Genomic DNA, 20,015 nt, shown 5'->3' on the forward strand with positions numbered 1-20,015 from the left:
TGTGACCGCCAAGTCTGTTGATCCCAGGCAGGCGATCTCCATCTCCGGACCCTTTTTCACTTTCGCACTCCACGTTCTGGAATTTACATATAATTTTGAAGCCTCTGGCGCTGGATACTTTTCGTCTCTGGATTTCACTTGGAACACCCTCCCGATTAACATTGCATGTTCCCTTCCTCTCGCCTCCACTAGCTTACCCTCGCCTCGACCGCCGGGCTCACTCCGACCAACTTGACGCCTCGACCTTGAACGAAATTCGCCAAGGGCGACAGGACCCCTATTGTCTATTTAGTTGATGTCCGCGCGCCGGCGTCCACCAGCGGGGTCGCGCACTGAACTCCCTCCGCTGAAGATCGTCCGCAAGATCCTCTTGCTGCAGCTTGCATACTATGCCTGCGCCACGGTGCTCATCTTGTTCACGACAGTTGTCTATGGCGCACCGTTCTCGCTAGACCTGGTCTTCGGCTGGGACTCCCTGCGCGGTGATACAACCATTGGATGGATGTTGGGGTTGGTGTGGATGTTGAATTGCTTTATTAGGTGAGTTGTCCACTAGTTCGACATTGCGAGCAGTGTTCCGATCAGCTGGCTAACTATATTCTCCTCTCGGGGATATCAGCGTCATGTTTCTACTTGTTTTCGTATCCCGCTCAAAGCTGGTCCCGGATTTCGCTCTGACGATCCACTTCCTCCACCTCATCGCCACTACTTTGTACACCCACTCCCTCCCTTCCAACCTACTCTGGTGGGGGCTTCAATTCGCCAGTGCAGCCATGATGACCTTCCTCGGCATGTGGGCGTGCCAAAGACGGGAGCTGGAGCCTATCAAGTTCGGTGGACATGGTGGCAGCACTCAAGCTGGCCCGTCCTCACAAGCATCTGCCGGTGATGGCCAGCAGGAGTCGAGCTTTGGCCGCGGCCGCGGTCGAGAACGCAGCCTGCAAGAATATGAAATGGATGATATGAAGCACACCGGCGAGCATGCTGTATGAATCCGTGCCCCCTCGCTCCCTCGCACCCTCGCCCCATTGTTGATGTTCCCCGTTGGGGCGATGAACGACTTTTTGCTGCCCTGTTATGCCATTTTTGTCTTCTTACGCTCCGGTCTACCATGGACTGTTTTGATGCATCTTTTCCATTTTGTATACCCTTGCGGCAGTTGCATCTGTATAGATGGCGTTTGTTCTGAAGGAATTGATTTCCATATTCATTTGTTCGATACCTGTTTACATTAATACCTGCTAGTTTTTACTATTCTCCTCAGTCAGACAATCTGACGAGCTATATGAAAAAAATTCATGTATATCTCTACTTCTTGAAAAGAGACATTGTCTCTCATTGTGCCTAAGCCTTGTATCCACGAAGGTCAAATGCAACTGAGCGAAAACGTGTGCTGTATGTTATAGTGAATGATTAAATCATTGCCAGAGGAGCGTTTGAAGTCAATACAGCCTCCCCGGGGCCCTTCATTCAAAGCTCTTATAGACAAATATTGTGGTTGATGATTTGCTCTTTCGACTTCCTATGTTACAATACTGCCCTTTGAAATCGTCTCCTTCGCGACTGTCTCGTAGAGTGGAACGTGGTTTTGAATACTATCCTCCAGTTTGAGTGCTTATTATTGTCTTATACCATGGAGAATGCATATGCTACACATTCAGAAAAGCTTTGAACCGAATCAGAAACTGTCATATATATTGTTCACACTTTACAGAAGAAATCTTCCGTTTGTCTCTTCAACGAGCAAATCAAACTCAGGCTGGAACTCAGTATAGAAGTTATGCTAAAAGTTGTCAGTATACATATCCTCAAGCACTTTGGGCATATGTCCATTCCACTTACAGGATTCTGGGCAGCATCGGCAGTGAACTTGGCCGCATCATCCTTGATAATCTTCTTTGGAAGACCATTGGCTGCTGCTGCTTCAGCAAGAAGCTGTGACTGGCAAGCATTCTCCAGCATAGAGTAGAGGATCGCTGCTTCATCAACAGTCCGACCGACAGTTAGGAGGCTGTACATGAGTAAAGACAAATTAGTCAGATAGAACTAGACGCATACAGAAAACACAACGGCGAAAATCGACTCACCCATGGTTTTGCAAGATACATGCAATGTTTTGATTGCCCAATGCCCTTGCAATCGCCTTTCCTTCCTCTGCCGACAGAACAATGCCGCCATGGTCTTCGTAAACACCAACTCTGCCAAAGAAGTTGCATGCGTCTTTATCCAGCTCGTTAGCACAAAGTCAAACCCCCCAATGTCACCTCAAGAGAAAAGGAAAAGCAACTAACCTTGTGTAAGCATCTCAATTGGCTTTCCAAATGAACTCCACGTCTTTCCATGAATACCATGTGTGTGCGCCGCAGCCACAACATCCGGGCGTGCTTTGTGGATCTCAGAATGAATCAGGAACCCAGCTTCATTAACAGGCAGCTGAGCTCCGCCGTCGACGACGAACCCATCAGCATCCAGAAGAACGAGATCCGAAGCCTTGATAGTCGAGAAATGCCTGGCGAACGGGTTCATCCAGAAATGGTCCTTAAGGATCGGGTCTGCAAGCCGTCAGAATATTCTTCCTTGTTCATAACGCATCTCACATTCAAAATAGAGTTTCACACTTACCTCGCATCGAAATGTGCCCGGAGACACCCTCCCCATACCCTAGCTTGCCAAAGTACCGGAATGCAGCAGCCATGTGCTCCTTCATCCACTTCCGTTTTTCAGTCAGGTCTGAGAATGTGGGAATGCCACGGAGTTTCAGAGTGCCGTTTCGGCCTCCACGAGCCAGACCCTGGAACGATGCATCGTTTGCCGCTGGAGGTAGCGGAGGTAGTTGATCTTCGTTGGTCACGCGAACGGACTGCTCTTGCTGCGTTGTTGTTGTAGATGTCGACATGGCGGAGAATTGTCTTGGTTTAAAGTACTATCTTAGGAATCGCGCCTTAAATGTCGAGAGTTTATGTTCATGAGGTCTGGTACTCGGACTAAACTCCGAAGTCTTATCTATGAACCCCGCTCTGTCGTTGGAAGGCGTTGGTAGCAAAGTGCAACAGAGAATGTCAGTGCATTTGAATGCATTTGAACTTGAACTTGAAATCATATATTCATTGGCTTCAGAGGTATATCATGCCATTGTGATAAGATTATAAGATTGGTTAAGCTTCCAGGCTTTCCCAGGTTGGTTCTCTGCCTCCAAATCCCCATATTTGCCTGCGCCACCACATATGTATTGTATTATGAGACGGATGTAATGAAGTATCTTTGATTACTCGTATTTTGTGATTTATATTATTATCCACAGTCAGTAATGGCCTCAACACCTATATCTGCTGGGAATGTATAAGGTGACTAAGTGATAACACGTGACCCGTTATCAGCCATGTGGGCTTCCTATCTCAAGGCCAATATCCCTCTCTCCTCCAATGACCAAGTCGTCTGATGTCAAAACATTGAGAGTCGCATTGAAGACATATTATTTCTGAACTCCACATGCCCCTGATTTTGGCTGGCTCAAAAGGTGTTCTCTAGTTACTTCATTGCTCTTTTCTTCTATGCGGCCCCATTGAGATAGACATTGGACGCGTCTAGACCCATCATGGCGGAAGGAGATCCGTCATACATAGACTATGAGGCCTTCTTAGACCCAGATTTCTCCCCATCTTCATTCGCCAATACATTGGTGACGAGCACAAACAATGCAACAGATACCCCGTTGGATTTGTCAACACCATTGTCACGGGTGCTCTTTGATCTTCAGGAGATCGACACACACATCCATGCATTGACAACCAGATCAGCGCTCCCATTGCTTTCACACACCCAAAGCCAAACTGCTGCCGCCGATAATATCTTGAAAGAATCAGGAACGCAGATTGCTTCTGTAACCCAAGGGTACGAGCGCCTCCAAAAGGAGGTTGTACAAAAATGGGAAGCAGCCGACGAAGCCCGTATTGCTGCTGAAAACTCGCTTGAAACTGTCCGCCTAGCAAGGGCCGTTGCGCGCTGCTTAGCCCTGGGCAGACAGCTGGAGAGTCAGGTTTCTGAAATTACAGGGCGAGGCGCAACAGGGCCGGACCCCTCAGCGGGACCGGATGGAGCAGCATCACCGTCAGCTGGAAAAGATGGCTTCCGCGCACTGGAACGAGCAGCCTACACGATTTTGAATCTGCGAGAAATGTTCTCAGCCACGACACAGGGCGAGGAAGGCTATGGTTTGGATCGGGTGAAGGTCATTCGCACGCTACGCGGAGAATTCGTCATCCCAGTAGAGAACATGGTCAAGTCGAGAGCGCAACAGAACATCAACAGATTCTCTTTGTCATCAAACTCGGCAAGCGCTAATGGCCAGTCATCCATGCCATCTAGCTATAAGCAAGCCCGCGATGCCCGAGCACGACTGGCAACCGCCGCCACAACTCTATATCTTCTTTCTCCTCCGCCAAAGGGCGAAACCACTGCAGCCGACTACAAGGCCGAACTCTTATTGTCAACATTACAAGGGTTCATGCACACAGCAATCATGACATCCGCAAATTCCCTCGCCCGGGCTCTTACCCAACTCCCAACCATGGACCGAACCCTCGCCGACACCTCCGCACGATGCCAAGATATAGTCGCCTTGGAGAACATTCTCAGAAACCTCCGCCCTCCACCACACCCTCTCTTGGCCTCCACTACCACAACCGACGAACCCGCCACCGAACCGCAAACAGCGGACTCAACCAAATCTAATCTCCTGCAGCCTCTTCTCCAGGCTTTAGACACATCATCACTTCCTTCCTACTACTGGCGCTCCCTCGCCTCGTCTCTCGCCCCGCGTGTCCAGGAAATCGTCAGCCGAGGCGGTGTCTCTGCCCGTACATTGCGATCCAACCGTGATCGACTAAGAGTCGAAATTAAGGAGTGTGTGCTCCGTGCGTCGCAGGTGTCAGCTACCAGTCTGCTGGCCGAGAAGGGTCGGCCAGGAACTGACACGGTGGTGGTTGGAAACTGGGAACGAGAAGCTGCCGTGATGGTGGGCTCTATTGTTGGTCCTCTGGGACGGTGATCCTGTCTACGGCAAGCATGGTGTACATTTTACTGAATCTTTCCAAGGGAGATTCGAGATTCGGTACGAGATAGATGAGGTCGGTCCCAAGGATTGACTACAGCTCTAATGAGAAATATAATTGTATGGCATCATCTATCTAGAGTGGTATACTACACCAGAACTTGATATGCTCTGGTCTTCAGGTGTGAACTAGAGATCCGGAGCCAATTCTTCTAGTTCATAGAATAAGAACAGTCGGCCGCTTCTACAGCCTTTATACCCAACGATGTAGGTTTTGGAAATTTAGGTATCTAGTTGGAAAGAGATACTCTTGACATGCAGAGGCTGCATGTCATCACCAAACGACTCGGTCGAATTGAGTATCAAAAATCCGAACTTCGTTTACGCTTCTTATTCCTCTTCTTGTATGCTTCTTCATGTCGGACGTGAGCTCTTTCACGAAGGTGTGCAAGTTTGTCGCCATGGAATTTTCTTGCGCGTATTTCCACTCGGATTTCGGTGCTTTCATTGTTTCCACAAATATGGATAGCATACTGATCGTAGGCCCTCGCTGGTTTCTGTCTGCTGCACCAAATCCAGCATGGGATTGCCGGACACCGAACGAATATTTCGTTTAAAGTCAAGACCATTCATGGCCAACCCCTTCTTCTCGGTGTAATCGAATACTTCTTCCTGGCTCCACTGCTCGTACTCCAAGGTGAAAGTCTGCCGGTATAGATATAGGAAAGATCCCAATAATAGAAGCAGTTGAAGGATCAAATATTTGAGGAACTCGAGGTCCATAGCAAGCTATCACTAGATAACCGCAAGCCAAGAGCACCGAGGGCCAAAAATGCGTAACATCTGAATGGAGCAAATGCAGCAGACAGTTCACTCCGGTGATTCTTTTCCACCCATCGGCTGACTTCCAGTCATTCCATAGAATCTGTCATGCTGCAAGCAATATTTCCTGTCGACTGAAAGATCCTGCTGTCATCGAGTATGGGCCATCCCGAGGTCGCTCTCTTTAGTGATAGCTGGACTTGGTCATCTCGCATCTTCCAACGCTTTATCTCAGACGCAGAACCAGATCACGTTGGAGTCCCCATCATCATTCATTCTTGTTTCACAAAGTTCATCAGCCTTTCGATGAAAAGACCCGTGCATGGCAGACATGTTGATTGATCCTTGCGAATTCCATCGCTCAAGTTGGTACTCAATGAAACAAGCAGCTTCAAACCAGGATGCTTCAAACCAGTATGTTCGAGGGATATCAGCGGACTTTCTGAGATCCACGAATGACTCCAAAACCAGATCATGCATGCTTGGGCCAGCGCTGTCCCAGCGTAAGGGACATAAGATATTGCTGTCTGAATATACCTTTATAGATGATGTGGAACAACAGGAACATGAGGTCACCCCACCCCGACAGTGTTAATATGAGGGACACTGATAGAACGCTTCTTTTCCAACAATTTTTCAGCAAGAAGAATTTCTGGTTTTGCTTTGCGACAACCATGAGACAATGTGCATCATCGGGTTTGAAAATAGGTTCCACTGGCCGTCGACTTCTCAGAGTCTTTAGCAGGGCCGCAAAAACCAATGCACCATGCGTTATCTCTGGCCCAACGCAGCCCTAGCGTCACCATATAGTAATAAAGGAATATACCCTTCCGAAAAACATAAAATAGCGATATAATCACTCACTCTCCGACAGTCTCGATTTTGTCTGGGCAGAACGAGTGGCCAGCTTTTTGGCAAGTTTGACGTTAATTCCAATCGAGACTATCGGGGTAGACTCCTCTCATTGCGAGACATTCTTCGTATTCACCAATTTCCTTAACAAGAAGGATTGCTTTGCTTTGCTTTTGCAACAGCACACATGAGACCTGGGACTTCCCTTGCCCCATTGAGTAGTCATTGCCGCTTGGGGACAACAAGTCATGGGAGGTGGACGTGGTACTGCAGGCCGTGGTGCCAATCGCCAAGAGAAAACTTCTGTCAGGCTGCTACCAAAAAAAATGGAGAAGAGAAAGCAAAGGAACATGCTTTCATTGGCATAATAAACGAGGCATCAAGCATTCAAACAATTCCTCATCTTTGGTCGTGTCAGGATGCCTCTTGAACTTGCATATCCCGGAATGGAGCGCTTTGACACCAGTAAAAAGAATTGAGGGGAGTGCATCGTCTGATTATAGTATATACCAACACTCAAATATCTATCTATGCATATAGGTAAACGCGGGTATTCAGCTCCCATGTCGACTTTGGGTCGCACTCTGTTTCGAGCATTTGATCCAGAGTCGGCCCTTCAATTGGAGGAAACGAATCTTCATCTAGCCTGTAGATCTTCTTCTTCTCCTTTGTTACTTTCAAAATTGAATGAGGGCATTGAGGATTCGGGTCGGAGGAAGGAACACTTGTCGGCATTTGCAGGTCCATCTGTTCGTTGTGTGGCGGAGTAGATAAGCCCAGAAATGAGCCGCCATGCAACAATCAAAGACGTGGGAAGCAGTCCGTCTTGGAAGGCGCAAGTCACGGATTTAAGTGACTTTATAGACCACCTGTCTTTGCTTGTCTTTGCTTTCAGAACCTTTCCGGCGCTTTTGATGTCTTTGAGAGCCCCCCCCCCCCCCCCTTTTTGCACCCGCGGCTCTAGGGATTTTTATGAGTGCCCTTTAGCTCTTTTGATGTTGTCGAGAGCCCTCCTGGTTCTAGGCCTTTTTTTTTGAGAACCTTTTCCGGCTCTTTGTGATTGGCTTTCTGAGCCAGCTCAGCTCTTTGTGGTTGGTTTTTTATGCCTCTCCAGCTCTGTGAAGCTTTTTTTGAGAGCCTTCCGGCTCTTTGGGGTTTCTTGTTCGAACCTCCCGGCGTTTCGCCTTTTTGTGAACGTCTTCCCGGCTCTTTGAGGCTTCTTTTTAGATTCTGATAAGCCATCTCTGCTATGCGCTTGCTGACATGAGGCAAAGTTACCAGCAGGATCTCAATGTCAAGGCGGCCATCTGCGAGAACCAATTGGTCGATGACGATGTACATGATATCAGTGGGCATCGTTAGAAGGAACCAACCATAAGGGAGACACACTAATCCACATTCGTGACAGAGCGTGTATACCATAGCATCAAGGTCGCACTTAGCAAGTCCCATGAACTGTATCAGGAGTTACTTTCTGGTAGAGGCGTCTCTTGAGCATTTTGGACTCCTAAGTCAAACATCTCGCAATCCAGGGCAAGGGCCTGTCGTCTGGCTGTGCTCGCGATTTGGCACTGGGAATAATTGCCTCGCTTGGTCATGGTGGGAAGGCTGTCGATGAATGGCATGGTGGCGATGATGATTATTGGTAGATGAATTCTGAAAGTCGAACATTGGAAACACAATGCTAATAGCCAAGGGAGGTAGGCGTTCATACCTAGGTACCATTCCCGAGGGGGCATGGCGTTCCATGGAACCGGACCCGTGCCGGCGAATAAGGATTGCACAATCCGCTGTTTCGGGGTTCAGACATATCCTCGGCATCTGTTGTCTAGTCTTCTTGCCAGACAATGATTGTCGTTTTGCGGGCTCGGTGTTGTTGTGAGTGTGGATTGTCTTTTGAGGATCATTCGGCTCTTCGAAGCAGGAAATAGTTGTTCAACGTGCCAAGTCTGGTCTGGGTTCAATCCCATAATCCATCCTAGTGTTTTTTCGCGTTTGAAAGGATGGTAATAATCGGATAGACGAAAATTCGAAGGTCGAGAACGGTTGTATCCAGCAAATATCTGTAGAATGGAATCCCACCATTGATAGTGATAAAGCTCAGATCGGAGACATAGTCTCGTTGGGCATGTGTCAGCCTTTCAAGCTGCTCGAGGAAAGACTGCCAATCATCAACCTTACACAGAAGGTCGATGTCAAGCTGCTGGACTTGCTGAAAGGCGAATTCTTATCCGCCTTGACAACACGTCCTGGTTCCCCTTGTGGCTCAAAGATTTGTCAGGAGTCTGGGCGGAGTAGTATGAAGAGAAGAGAACAGAATCTGAGACAAAGGAAGGCGAGGAATCAATATGGTTCATGGTCGAGGCAACCAGGGTCAAAGGATCCTTTGTTGGTGTTGATTCCTGGCAACCAAGTCGAAGGACCCTTTGTTGTGTTGCTGCCTACAAACGGTGGATCTGATAGGGGGCAAAAGGTTAAAACGACTGCAATCATCGTGGTTGAAAAAAAAGACAACTCACTGTCGATGTGCCTGTCCACTTGGATCTTGACTCGTCTCCCATGTGGGCTGAACAGCCGTGACAGAGCTGCTGGAGGAATTTGGTTTTGGGCATTCAACATTCGAGTTTGACTTCAGGATATTAGCCTCTGTGTCAATCCTTGTGTTGCAGTTGCCACGGATAAGATGTCCAGCACAGTAGTTGCTCCAGCCCTTAAAGGGGTGATTTGGTGCGCAGGGGCACACCCGGAATGTGCAGAAAAAGACTCATGTGTACACATAAATGGTTACAGGACGTGGTAAGCTTTGGGGAGGGGGGAGGGGGAGGGGGAGAGATGGCGAGAAAGAGAAAGAGAGCGAGTTGGAGTTGGAGAGCAGAAGATGAAGAGAAAGGAACAGGAAGATACAAAAAGGTGGAAGCTTCTAGTTCCCACATTGTCCTGTCATTGTATACACATGTGCTTATTTGAGCCTCCAATGTTTAAGTGTAGACGGGTTATCTGTCTTGGAAAATGAGCTAAGATAAGCTCCCAATATGGGCCCTACTTTATGTAAACAGAGGGTCAGCCTCATATTTTCCGACTTCGCTTTTCCACCAGTAGTTGCTACAAAGGGAATCCGTGATTATTGCTACAAATTAAACATTCGAAACATTCGATTGCTATTCACACTGAACATCCTTATATACTCAACCTTGGAATGATAATAGCTATTTCATATCCTCAACTGTCAAATTCTACCACTACTATAAATATCTGAACCTTGCTGTCACACCATGGGCAACAGACCCTTGGAAGCAACAAACACCCAACACCTGGGCACGCAAGTCCCAGGTACCAGCAACCAGCCGCGCCCAAAGCCAAGGCGCGAACAACTAGCATACTTGACTAGGAACAAAGGAACCCGTATGTACCTTGGGACGACGATCTAAACACCAGGTTATCGGGACCGAATCCGTCAGCTCGCACAGAATCCGAAGCAAAAAACATCCGAACACCGGAAAATAATCCCCATGCATAAATGCATATACATACACACCAGAGTGTGCCGCAGATAAGCGGGTAGATCTACATCTGCAAGTAAGTTGTACAACTACCTGAACACGGTGGGTGTTCCAGAGGAGTCAGATGACTCCCACAAGGTGCACGATAGTGGTGGGGATCTCTAGGCAGTTCTGAAAGTGGCTGGGAGCTGGCGTGTGCACTGCAGGTCGACTCAATGCCCTGGATGCAGAGGGGAACAGATGCATGTCAGTTGCTGAGGAGGGGGGTTGGGGTCCAATTAGATTTGGAGAATGGCATGGGTATGGGTTAGAGAAAACAGATGTAGTGCGCTTTGTCCGTTTCATCTGGTCTGGAATTCACATGTGAATTGGACTCTCAGCCTCCTGGTACTTATTGTATGTACTATGTGTGTGTACGGAAGTAGGGGTTGATGTCTAGGGGCGATAAGGTTTATTGATGCTTTGTTGTTAGTACTCCGTACATACTATCTATCTCACTCAAGACTGCTATATAATATGAGACAATAAAACAAAAATCTATTAATACAATAATTTTTTTTTAATTCATATGGTCACATTATAAGGCGGCTCCTACGTGGCCAGCCACCCAGGTACGCATCCCGACACATAATCAGGTACAATTTACATGGATGGACCTGGTATGAGATGCAGAGCATGGCCTATGATTGGACTGATCAGTAAATAGTCAATGACCAGTCAGATAAGCAGACCGCTAGAAAGGCAAACGGATCGCCTCTTCAGGGGCGAAAGAACGGGTAGAAGTGTGCGGAGGAATAAGTACTGCCACAACAAAGAAAATATCGATGATCCCTGGAAGGCGTGAAGGTGCGGAAGTTTTAACCGTAGCCCTGGAGATCTCAGAAGTCAAAGACGTCAGCATATCCACCGATCCGGCCGGGGGGTTATAACAGGTTTATCGATAAGCCCTGCCGCTTAGTACCTGGCTCTACTTGGCTGTGCGCCTCCCTGCCAGCCCTGCAGATGTACCTACAGGTACCCGGGGTCTGGGATTTTCCCCCTCTTCTCGTACATGTTGGATCTTTGTAGCGACGATCCATGTTTTTTTTTACCCCCCCTGGGTGTATTCATATGGAATTTACAACATGAGTTGCATATTGTATTTCTCCGCTGTTCTCCGCATGGGAATTTTCCCGTGGGAGACGTCAACTAAACTGTCGATCATATAAACTAGCGGCAGGAGCCCCATCTTCACCTATTTCAGCTATAGCATCTGTTCACATCCTCGAATCATATCTCGCAAACTATGTATACGTAATATAAAATAATATGCCACACCTCATCAAGGAGGGGAACCATGTCTCCGGGGAAGAGTAGTGTATCCATATCGCCTCTTTTCTCCCCACCAACCGTGTTCGCAGGGTCATAACCGAACTTCCATAGGGCCGATCTGGGGCCAATACGGTACACGGTAAGAATTTTTTGATTTGACACCAAGCACATCATCTACATCGACCGTGGCGTCACATCGCGATTTCTGATGAGGTATTTGATCCCAAAACCAAAGTCAAGGGAATAAAGTACATTAAAGTACATGAGAACCAGGGATCTGAGAATACTGTACAGCATTGAATTCCAAGGTTGGGATTTGCCGTTTGCAGACTCGAGGGAAGTGGGGGGAAAGTTTAGCAGCGACGCAGGCACGATGGGCCAACGGGCTTAGTCCCAGGGGGTGAAAGTTTCAGATGAGGAGTTGCCTGAATGCGGTTTCAACGGAGCTGCCGGATCGTCGAGGTGACGAGTTCTTTTTTTTATTATTTGTGGTTCTCTTAGGTTCACGGAATAATACATATCGAAAGAGGTATGTTCTAGAATGTATAGAATGTATGTATGAAATGTGTAGGATGTATGTATAAAGAATGTATCAAGATGGAAATGAGATCTCTTATCAACCCCCCTCTCCCCCCCGCAGTCTTATAATCTAAAATTATCATGGGCTCGGACCGATGTGAGATCGAGGGCTCGAGCAAATGATTTTGTATAAAGACTTCGTATCGGGGCGGACCATTCGGAAGTCTTTCCCCTACCGCGTAACCATTCTTCTAAGAGTACGACGAGGTGCGATACATCCACGCGATGCAAGGGGGATGGTTGAGGAGGGGGAATGGAGTATATCGAGGTTAACCCTAAGATATCCACCCGAGTCTCGACCTTTTTTGTCTCCCCAAGAACCAAACTTATCGAGGCTTGGCAGTGCCTATTTCCAGGGTCACGGAAAGATGGTTAACGTCAAGAACCCCCGGTCTCAAGGGTTTCAACCTACTTTCGTATAATAGATTCCTATATAGATGGGAAGGACTAGGTCTAGACTTAGATTTCCAAGGCAAGTTCAAGTAGCTCCATGTAGCTTAAGTTCAAGTAGTTCAAGTCACTAATGAATCATGGAGGTGCCTGGTGCCTTTTGAATAAAATGGAGACACGCGGATATCTGGTGAAACACTTAATGATTCGCATCGGTAGCCCCGGAAGGTCTTTGAGTTCCTGTTGAGTTCCTGTCTTGACTCTTTTTTTTTGCCCCTCGCTTCCCGATAAGCCTCTTCTTCTTCTTCTCATCGTCACCATTCTCTGTTTTCTTTTTTATATTCTCTATAGTGTATACCCTGCATATATACTGACCCTTTTTTCCTTTTTTGTTCATTTTTCTTACCCGGCTGGTCGGATCTCTTATTTTTTTCCTGGAAATATTTCAGAGATGATCGCGATCAGCTAAAGACCTTCCCTTTTCTCTTTTTTCTTACATTCTTGACCTCTTCTCCCCGCCCTTGCGTTTGGGATCCTCGTACACATCCTATTTCCGCCCCTCTTTCTCTTCTTTCTCTTCCAGAGTAAGCGCACTTTCAAATCGTACGTGTTGAATTTTCTCCGAGTCTCTTTTAGTCTCTTTTTCTTCTCTCTTTTTTTTTTTACCCACTCTAGTAGTGTCCAAGTTACTGAGTTTGCGCAAATGTTCACAGTCAATCCGGCCAGACTCCGCGTCTTGATCCCCTCCGACTTCTCCGTAGCGCTGCGGTTGTTACGACTCGACATAGAGAGACATATAGAACCACAACTGGTCCTGGGGTGATTATTCCGATCGGATTGTCGGCTTTGCGACCACTGGTGGTCAGGAACATTCGCATTTGGCTCTCCGAAGACCTGACATCACTCCCGCCTCTCACCCTCTTACGTCGCTATGGCTTCCTTTCTCCCTGTCAACAACTCGGCCCCTGAAGACCACGCGATGGATGGAGCAGCTACACCCCGTGCGATCCCAAATGGCGTGCCGGTCACACCGGACGTTTCTTCGACGGAACTGTTTCCGGACGGAGTTTCACACCACAGCCACGGTAGCGACGCTTCATCCCGCACAACCTTGACCCACGCTCGAACACCGCCAACGTCTGACGAACCGATGCACGATTCCGAGGGAGAACAAGACGATTCCGATCATGATCAAAACCTAGGAAGTAACGGACCCCCCTCGAAAAAGAAGAAAGGCCAACGGTTCTTCTGCACCTCTTTCCCTCCCTGCAATCTAAGCTTCACACGGAGTGAACATCTGGCTCGCCATATTCGAAAACACACCGGTGAACGTCCCTTCCAGTGCCACTGCTCTCGGCGGTTTTCCCGACTCGACAACCTCCGCCAGCATGCTCAAACCGTCCATGTCAATGAGGAAATCCCCGGGGATTCGCTGGCGGCCACGGGCACACGGTTCCAGCGTCAGGTCCGTACAGATCGAGTGCGGCCACCAGGACGGGCACGGGCAGGTACCGGAGGCAGTGTCGGCAGTCATAGCCGAGGTCATAGCAGGAACTTGTCAACTTCGAGTATTGCGTCCACCACTTCGACATTCAGCCAACCTCCGGAACTTCGCCGGCGCCCCCCGCCTTTGATCATGGCCAACGACCCCGCAGCTCGATCCCGACTGGCAATGGATTCCATGGGAGAACCTCCGAGCACGCCCCCGGCCCAGATCCGTGGCATTCCTGGTCCCTCGGCAGCTGGATCACCATACACCCCTTCCAATATGTTTGCTGCTACTGGTGGAAGCCCCCAATTTGCTTCGCCCATGTCTGGCACAGCACATGGGTTCTGGGAAAGGGAAGATGGCCGCCCGTCGCCTTTCAGTACCGACGAGCAGCAACCCTTTCCTCGCACAGCACGGCAACGCATATCCTCCGGCATATCACACTCCCGCCGGCGCACCTTATCCGAACGCCGCTGGCGTATTCGCAAGCCCCACCAGCACACATTACTCCGTATCTCGTGATGAGAGCACCTTAAGCGCGGCCGAGGCGGAGATGCGGAGGAGAACGTGGCACCCTTCGTCATACACAGGATTTCCACGTCCTGGAACTAGTGGCCTGAACCAATACCATACACCCGACAATGTCCCGGCCTCATTCGGCGTGAACGGTTCGACCGAGCATCCGCCTCGACTCCCCGGGATTGAGAGCTTTGACAAAGTAGTCCAACGGCCGATGACCCCTCCCACTCGGAAAACCAGCCCAATGCAGCTTGATGGCCACCAGCGACCTAACCCAGGCTTTGGATCTGGGTTCAATTACACACAGCCAGCCCACCGTCCACCGCCCCCCATCTCCGGCCCTGGTCACCGACGAGGCCATGTATCCTGGGATATGTCTTTGCACCATAACCTAACCGGACTGGATATCCGAGACCGGCGTCCATCCACTGCATCTGCTTCTCAATGGAGTCAACAAACGCTCGCGGAACTCCAAAATGTGTCTTCCCGCCCATCGTCGTCTTACCAGCCTGCATTCGGCCCAACGGCCGAAAGAAGCCCTGAAGAGTATCGGGGACATCGCGCAAGCCTTTCAATCGGGAGCCGCGCACGAACTTCCCCCGAGGATTCGAGTAGCAGTGAGGGTGTCCATACCCCATCCACCGCATCGCTTGAGTATCATCCTGCGATTGTGCACAGCAGTGGATATATCGAATCTCATGATTCCTCACTGCCTTCCGATCACCCTCAACCGGTAGGAACTCCTGTTCGAACGGACGGCTATCGCCCCCGGTTACTAACGCCGTTATAGATATGTGGCCGCCAGTCTTCCCACGCGGACGGCTACGAATCCCACAACGACCGGGAGCCCAGGCCCGATGTCTTCTCAGGCTCTCCTGCCCGAAATGCGGGCCTGGGTCGCCTGGAGGCTCTTGTCGCCGTTGCCACAAGCGAGAACAAAGGAGCAGCCAAGCTATTTCTGTAAATTGTCTGGACAAAGCCCACCCATTCTACACTATTCTACACCATTCTACATCTGAAAGTCATCTTCGCTTCCTGCGACTAGCTGGAGAGCGATCATCATTATGTATACTTGGCATTCCACCCGTCTATTTCACCTGGGCGCACTCCCAACCACATTAACCACTCTTTTCACCCACTCTACCTTCCAACATTCCGCCCCTTGGCCTTTCTCGGCTTTTCCAATTCTTTCTTATTTCTATATATTTCGGGGATTCTCATACTTGCCATCTTATGACAGCGAACCCTTGATGACCTAACGACTTTGACGACGACTGATACACGACCGGGAAACATAGCCCATCTTTCTTTTACTTGTGTTCGGGAGTCTTATGTTTGTGTTTATGATTATTTTGTTTTTTTCGGACGGTTCTGGATGGCAATCTTTTTTGGATGAGTTCTTGGTCCTGAGCTGCATGTCCTGGCGTTCGCGTGGGAATTTTGTATGGATGGAGTCGCGTGCATGACGATACCTGGTTCCTCTTTCATTTTTGGTTGTGGTTCATGGTGTGAACGAGTGTTGTTGCATTTCACTCTCTTTCTCCGTGGGCTCTTCATCTCTCCCATCCCGAATCGCTTCCCCTCTCTCCACCTCCTTATCTCGCCTTCTCGTTTCGTTTTGTGTCTTATTATATTTTTTGGGGGATGGATCGTACATGATGCTTTAACGGACTACAACTATGAGGACTTTTGATATCTGTTATGAACTGAATATGACTGGAATGCATTGATATTGCCTTTCTCCTATAAGCTCACATGTGCAAATAATGAAACGTAAGAGATCACGCATAGACCAAGGGGCTCGAGAATGGAGGGCGGTGAGAGTAAGGATGCGAAAGTATCGACCGGAACCACCTGTTACCATAGCATATGGGTACATAGCAGGTCTTAGAGTATATTACACAATATATGTTATAGTGGATAGTAAGAAAACCCCAGAACCGGATAGGAATGAGGCAGCAATGACTTGCAGGTGACGTCGACGGGAAGTTTAGCTTTCCGGGGCTGGGCCTTCCAAGGTTTGAGTTCGTCCCCACTTGTAACCCTCACGTTTCTATGAACCGTGTTGGATTAATCCATATTGTAGACATTTAAGAGGGATTTGGATTTGGAATAAATTATTGAACAAGCTTCAGTGGCCAATGAATAGATCAAAAGTAAAACAGCATCTAGGAGGGGAAAAGAAAGAAAGAAAGAAAGATACAAAATACAAGGTAGAGGCAAGTTCTAGTACATGCAGACAAGGACTGGGAACAAGACGTCATAGTCGACTCGTTTCCCCGGTCATGAGAACTACCTATAAAACCAGGGAGACTTCCGATCTGCCAACTCCAGCATTTACTTCAGTTACACACTCTACATCTTCCCCTCCCAACACTACACTACACAACATGTCGAAGAGCCGGGTTCCATTGTATCTGGGTCTCGCTGCGGCGGGCGCAGGCGGTTACTACTTGTACTCTGCTGGCGGCAATCCTTCAGCAGCAAAGCACCAAATGAGAAGTACGTGCCCTGTCTGACAAATTCCCCCATGCTATTGAACTGCCTGGGGACCTTGAGCTAACTCTCCTCCTCCACCCCAGTCGACGCTGAAAAGGCACGCGAGAAGATCCCAGGCACAAACAACGCCGAGAAGTATGGCACGGATGTCGGCAAGGAAGCCGGTGCCAATGTCGATGATGCTGTAAGTCCCTATTCTGTCCACGGTGTCAATCAAGCATCCGTCCTCGATACTCGAGACTCGCCGCACCAACTACAACTGGAGATAATGTGACATGTCATACTAACCATCCAATTCTAGATCGCCAGAGCCCGCGCCGAAGGCAAACGCATCCCCGAGTTCGCTCAGGAGGGCAAGGAGAAGCTTGATGAGCTCCGCGGGGAAGCAAAGAGCAAGTTCAATGCCAATCGGGATAAGATCAACAGCAGTGTTGAGCAGATCGATCGCGACGTCGAGCAAAAAGCTGCTGAGGCCAAGGGGGCCGTCTCTGGCTGGTTCGGTAGCAAGAAATAAGCTCTTTTCGCCATTGAGCCTCGACGATTTAACTTTATTTTTTTATTACGGCGCTGGTCGGTTTGAGAATATCACGAAGAATTCCATGTCCATGAAACTTATGCGTGTTTCCTGTGAAAATGTCGATGTAGTTGGAGCTCATGTATGCGAAGTATTCAATGCACCCGGTACTGGCTGGTCTGCCCAGGGCGCGACATGAAACTGAGTATTGTCAATTAATCCTTTCTCGATAGTAAAGGCCGATTTGGAATTGATTTTCTGCCATACATTAGCATCGGACATCTCATGCGCCCGGAGAAATGTCCAGGCGCTAAGTGGGACACTATGACATTCCAATGCCGGAGTATTACCATAGTGACGAGAATGCCTGAGCTTGGAGCTCTCTTATATTTTATACTCAATTTTTCTCCAGAATTTATTATATTAAAACTTCTCTCTCCCTTTTCAAACGAGTCTCCTAATATTCCATATTTGACTTGAAGTTCTTATAGTTCCGGCTCACGCGTTTCCATTTGACCCGAAAAGGCTAGTGTGGGTTTTGCAACGCGCCCTCGAACGCGTCTCTCCTTTGCACCTTCTCTGACATCTCCTCCCACTTTCCACTTGCCACTTCCCACACTTTCCCACTTCTTGTTTACTTTAATATCTCGGTATCTCTTACCTTGTCTATTATAATACAGTTGTATCCATCGCCCTTTCTTCATTTATCCTCCCTCGACCGGCAAAAAATTTTCAGCAGTCGCGATGCCGCGCACCTCCCGGTCAAGCTGCGTTGCCCAGCCAGCCATTCAAGCCTTTACTCGGGCAACCAAAGCCGGCATTACTCCGCAACTACCTGTAAAGAAGATAACGTCTCTTCCGGTCTCGCCTTCCAAGAAACGCAAACTGCAGGAACTCGAAAACTTCGATAACGGAAGCAGACACGCGCCAATTGAGGAGGAAGGCACGCCCTCGAAAACTTTGCGATTGAACGAATTGTCTGTTTCCTCACCACGCAGCGGCCACTATGTCTCTCCCAAGAAACCTTCACCCGCGAAGACCCCGAGTCGGACCCCGAGTCGACGGGTTGCCCCTGTCAAGAACGCGCCCTCGACACCCGCTACCCCTTCGAAGCAACGAACCCTGAATTTTGAGAAGGTTATCTCGGTGCATGAGGAAACCCCAGCTATCGAGCGCCCTGCGTTCTTCAACGATATTCTCAACCTTCACTCCTCCTTTGTGCAGGCTTTCTCCATTCACATGGCACATAATGGCGCAAATACACCTGCGGACCTCCGAGAATTCCTTGGCAGTGTGACCCGCCTCTGGAATAAGCGCAAGGTGCAGATGAAGGACTTGCAACGTCTTGTGTGGGTCTGGGAAAAGAGTTCGAAAGCGAGACACATTTCATATCGTCTGGCAAATTATGGACTCGGCAAAATCTGCATGGAGCGCACCGTCCAGGTCAACGTGCAGCCTCCGGCTTTGCAAGACTCTTTCGAAGAAGCTTTGGACTTGCTGTGGGAAAAGGCCCCGGAGGCCCTTCGAGATGCCAATGAGGAAGCCCAAGCAACTATGTTCATCGAGTCTCTCGGTCTCTCCACAATCCACGAGTCGCTCACCCCTTTCACGGTTTTCCAGAAAGGCCAACAACGACTCCAGGATCTGAAGGGTGGTCTGCTCCGCTTGAAGGCCGAGAGAATGCGCTCAGAGTCAGCAGAGACGACTCCCCTGGAGCGGACGGCAACGACCAGCCGCCGCCAGGGCCTGTTGGATCGCATTAAGAATAAGGAGCTACGCCAGTCCAAGCTCCCTCCTCCACCTGCCAAGAAGGAGCTCGTGCGACGTGCAGCCGCCGATCGAGTGGAGGAGGTAGCTGGGATTCTGGCCCTGTTGCGTCCTGCTGGGTATGTGGGTAATGGTATCAAGGCCATGCTTGCAGCCCAACGCAAGCCGTTCAAGCTCGATGTGATGGTCGAGCATGTCCGTGACTCGGTCCGCAGCGAGATTCCCCGTGAGGAGGTGGAGATGTGTCTTGAGATTCTGTCGGATACAAAGGTGGCTGGTGATTGGATCAGTATGGTTACTGTTGGCCAGATGAAGTCGGTCGTGTTGAAGTCTTGCAAAGATGTCTCTGCCAAAGATATTGGGGCGAGAGCCGCCCAGCTGAAGGCTGACTGGGAGAAGTCTGTATCTTGTGTGCAGACTCCTCTCTTGTGATTTACGTTTTTTTGGTGTGTTCTTTTGTTTTTCATTGTTGGATACCTCACATCCGCGGAGCCGGTCTGCTCGTGGTCTTGCATCAGCGCTCGATACCCTGTACTTTATCATATGTCTTTTAGCATTAAAACTACCTTAGGTAGTACTTAGCAATTAGGTCCTCGGACACCCAATCATAATACTACTATCATAAGAAATGTCCAACCGCTCTCGCCATGTCTAATGTTTGGTAGTTTTTTGCTAATCTTCTTGGTAGTCTTCTTGGTTGTCTTTTTTGGTGCCTTTTACCGT

General features: G+C 49.0%; 7 protein-coding genes across 7 annotated transcripts; 5 read left to right on the forward strand and 2 right to left on the reverse strand.

Annotated features, from left to right (window-relative positions):
• Positions 1-295: 295 nt before the first annotated feature.
• On the forward strand, positions 296-992 carry N7471_005083 (protein SYS1; the record flags this gene model as incomplete). Its single annotated transcript, XM_057277802.1, has 2 exons — positions 296-540; positions 620-992. The coding sequence occupies 2 exons, from the start codon at positions 296-298 to the stop codon at positions 990-992; spliced, it is 618 nt and encodes a 205-aa protein (XP_057137412.1).
• Positions 993-1,497: 505 nt separating this feature from the next.
• On the reverse strand, positions 1,498-3,101 carry N7471_005084 (class II aldolase/adducin domain protein). The gene is made up of 5 exons (XM_057277803.1): positions 2,623-3,101; positions 2,292-2,552; positions 2,088-2,220; positions 1,843-2,011; positions 1,498-1,783 (listed from the first exon to the last, which is right to left on the reverse strand). The coding sequence occupies exons 1-5, from the start codon at positions 2,894-2,896 to the stop codon at positions 1,709-1,711; spliced, it is 912 nt and encodes a 303-aa protein (XP_057137413.1). The 5' UTR covers positions 2,897-3,101; the 3' UTR covers positions 1,498-1,708.
• A 494-nt stretch (positions 3,102-3,595) lies between these two features.
• Positions 3,596-5,047, forward strand: N7471_005085 (putative Golgi transport complex component Cog5; the record flags this gene model as incomplete). Its single annotated transcript, XM_057277804.1, has 1 exon — positions 3,596-5,047. The coding sequence occupies one exon, from the start codon at positions 3,596-3,598 to the stop codon at positions 5,045-5,047; it is 1,452 nt and encodes a 483-aa protein (XP_057137414.1).
• A 507-nt stretch (positions 5,048-5,554) lies between these two features.
• On the reverse strand, positions 5,555-5,833 carry N7471_005086 (uncharacterized protein; the record flags this gene model as incomplete). The annotated part of the gene is made up of 1 exon (XM_057277805.1): positions 5,555-5,833. One exon carries the CDS (start codon positions 5,831-5,833, stop codon positions 5,555-5,557), a length of 279 nt encoding a protein of 92 aa, XP_057137415.1.
• Positions 5,834-13,435: 7,602 nt separating this feature from the next.
• N7471_005087 (C2H2-type zinc finger protein) lies at positions 13,436-15,476 on the forward strand (the record flags this gene model as incomplete). The annotated part of the gene is made up of 3 exons (XM_057277806.1): positions 13,436-14,234; positions 14,296-15,245; positions 15,303-15,476. The coding sequence occupies 3 exons, from the start codon at positions 13,436-13,438 to the stop codon at positions 15,474-15,476; spliced, it is 1,923 nt and encodes a 640-aa protein (XP_057137416.1).
• A 1,426-nt stretch (positions 15,477-16,902) lies between these two features.
• Positions 16,903-17,525, forward strand: N7471_005088 (uncharacterized protein; the record flags this gene model as incomplete). Its single annotated transcript, XM_057277807.1, has 3 exons — positions 16,903-17,014; positions 17,095-17,195; positions 17,313-17,525. 3 exons carry the CDS (start codon positions 16,903-16,905, stop codon positions 17,523-17,525), a joined length of 426 nt encoding a protein of 141 aa, XP_057137417.1.
• A 744-nt stretch (positions 17,526-18,269) lies between these two features.
• Positions 18,270-19,724, forward strand: N7471_005089 (DNA replication factor Cdt1 C-terminal domain-containing protein; the record flags this gene model as incomplete). The annotated part of the gene is made up of 1 exon (XM_057277808.1): positions 18,270-19,724. The coding sequence occupies one exon, from the start codon at positions 18,270-18,272 to the stop codon at positions 19,722-19,724; it is 1,455 nt and encodes a 484-aa protein (XP_057137418.1).
• Positions 19,725-20,015: the final 291 nt, after the last annotated feature.

The sequence above is a fragment of the Penicillium samsonianum genome (assembly GCF_028829775.1).
Source record: "Penicillium samsonianum strain IBT 33392 chromosome Unknown utg000003l_segment0_segment0, whole genome shotgun sequence".
Classification (NCBI taxonomy): Eukaryota; Fungi; Ascomycota; class Eurotiomycetes; order Eurotiales; family Aspergillaceae; genus Penicillium; species Penicillium samsonianum.

Excerpts from the sequence above, each read along its gene's own strand:
- N7471_005084 (XM_057277803.1), bottom strand. The coding sequence starts at position 2,896 with ATGTCGACATCTACAACAACAACGCAGCAAGAGCAGTCCGTTCGCGTG. Across the intron at positions 2,553-2,622 it reads CGGGCACATTTCGATGCGAG|ACCCGATCCTTAAGGACCAT; the intron begins GTAAGTGTGAAA and ends GACGGCTTGCAG. Across the intron at positions 1,784-1,842 it reads CCGATGCTGCCCAGAATCCT|CATAACTTCTATACTGAGTT; the intron begins GTAAGTGGAATG and ends GACAACTTTTAG.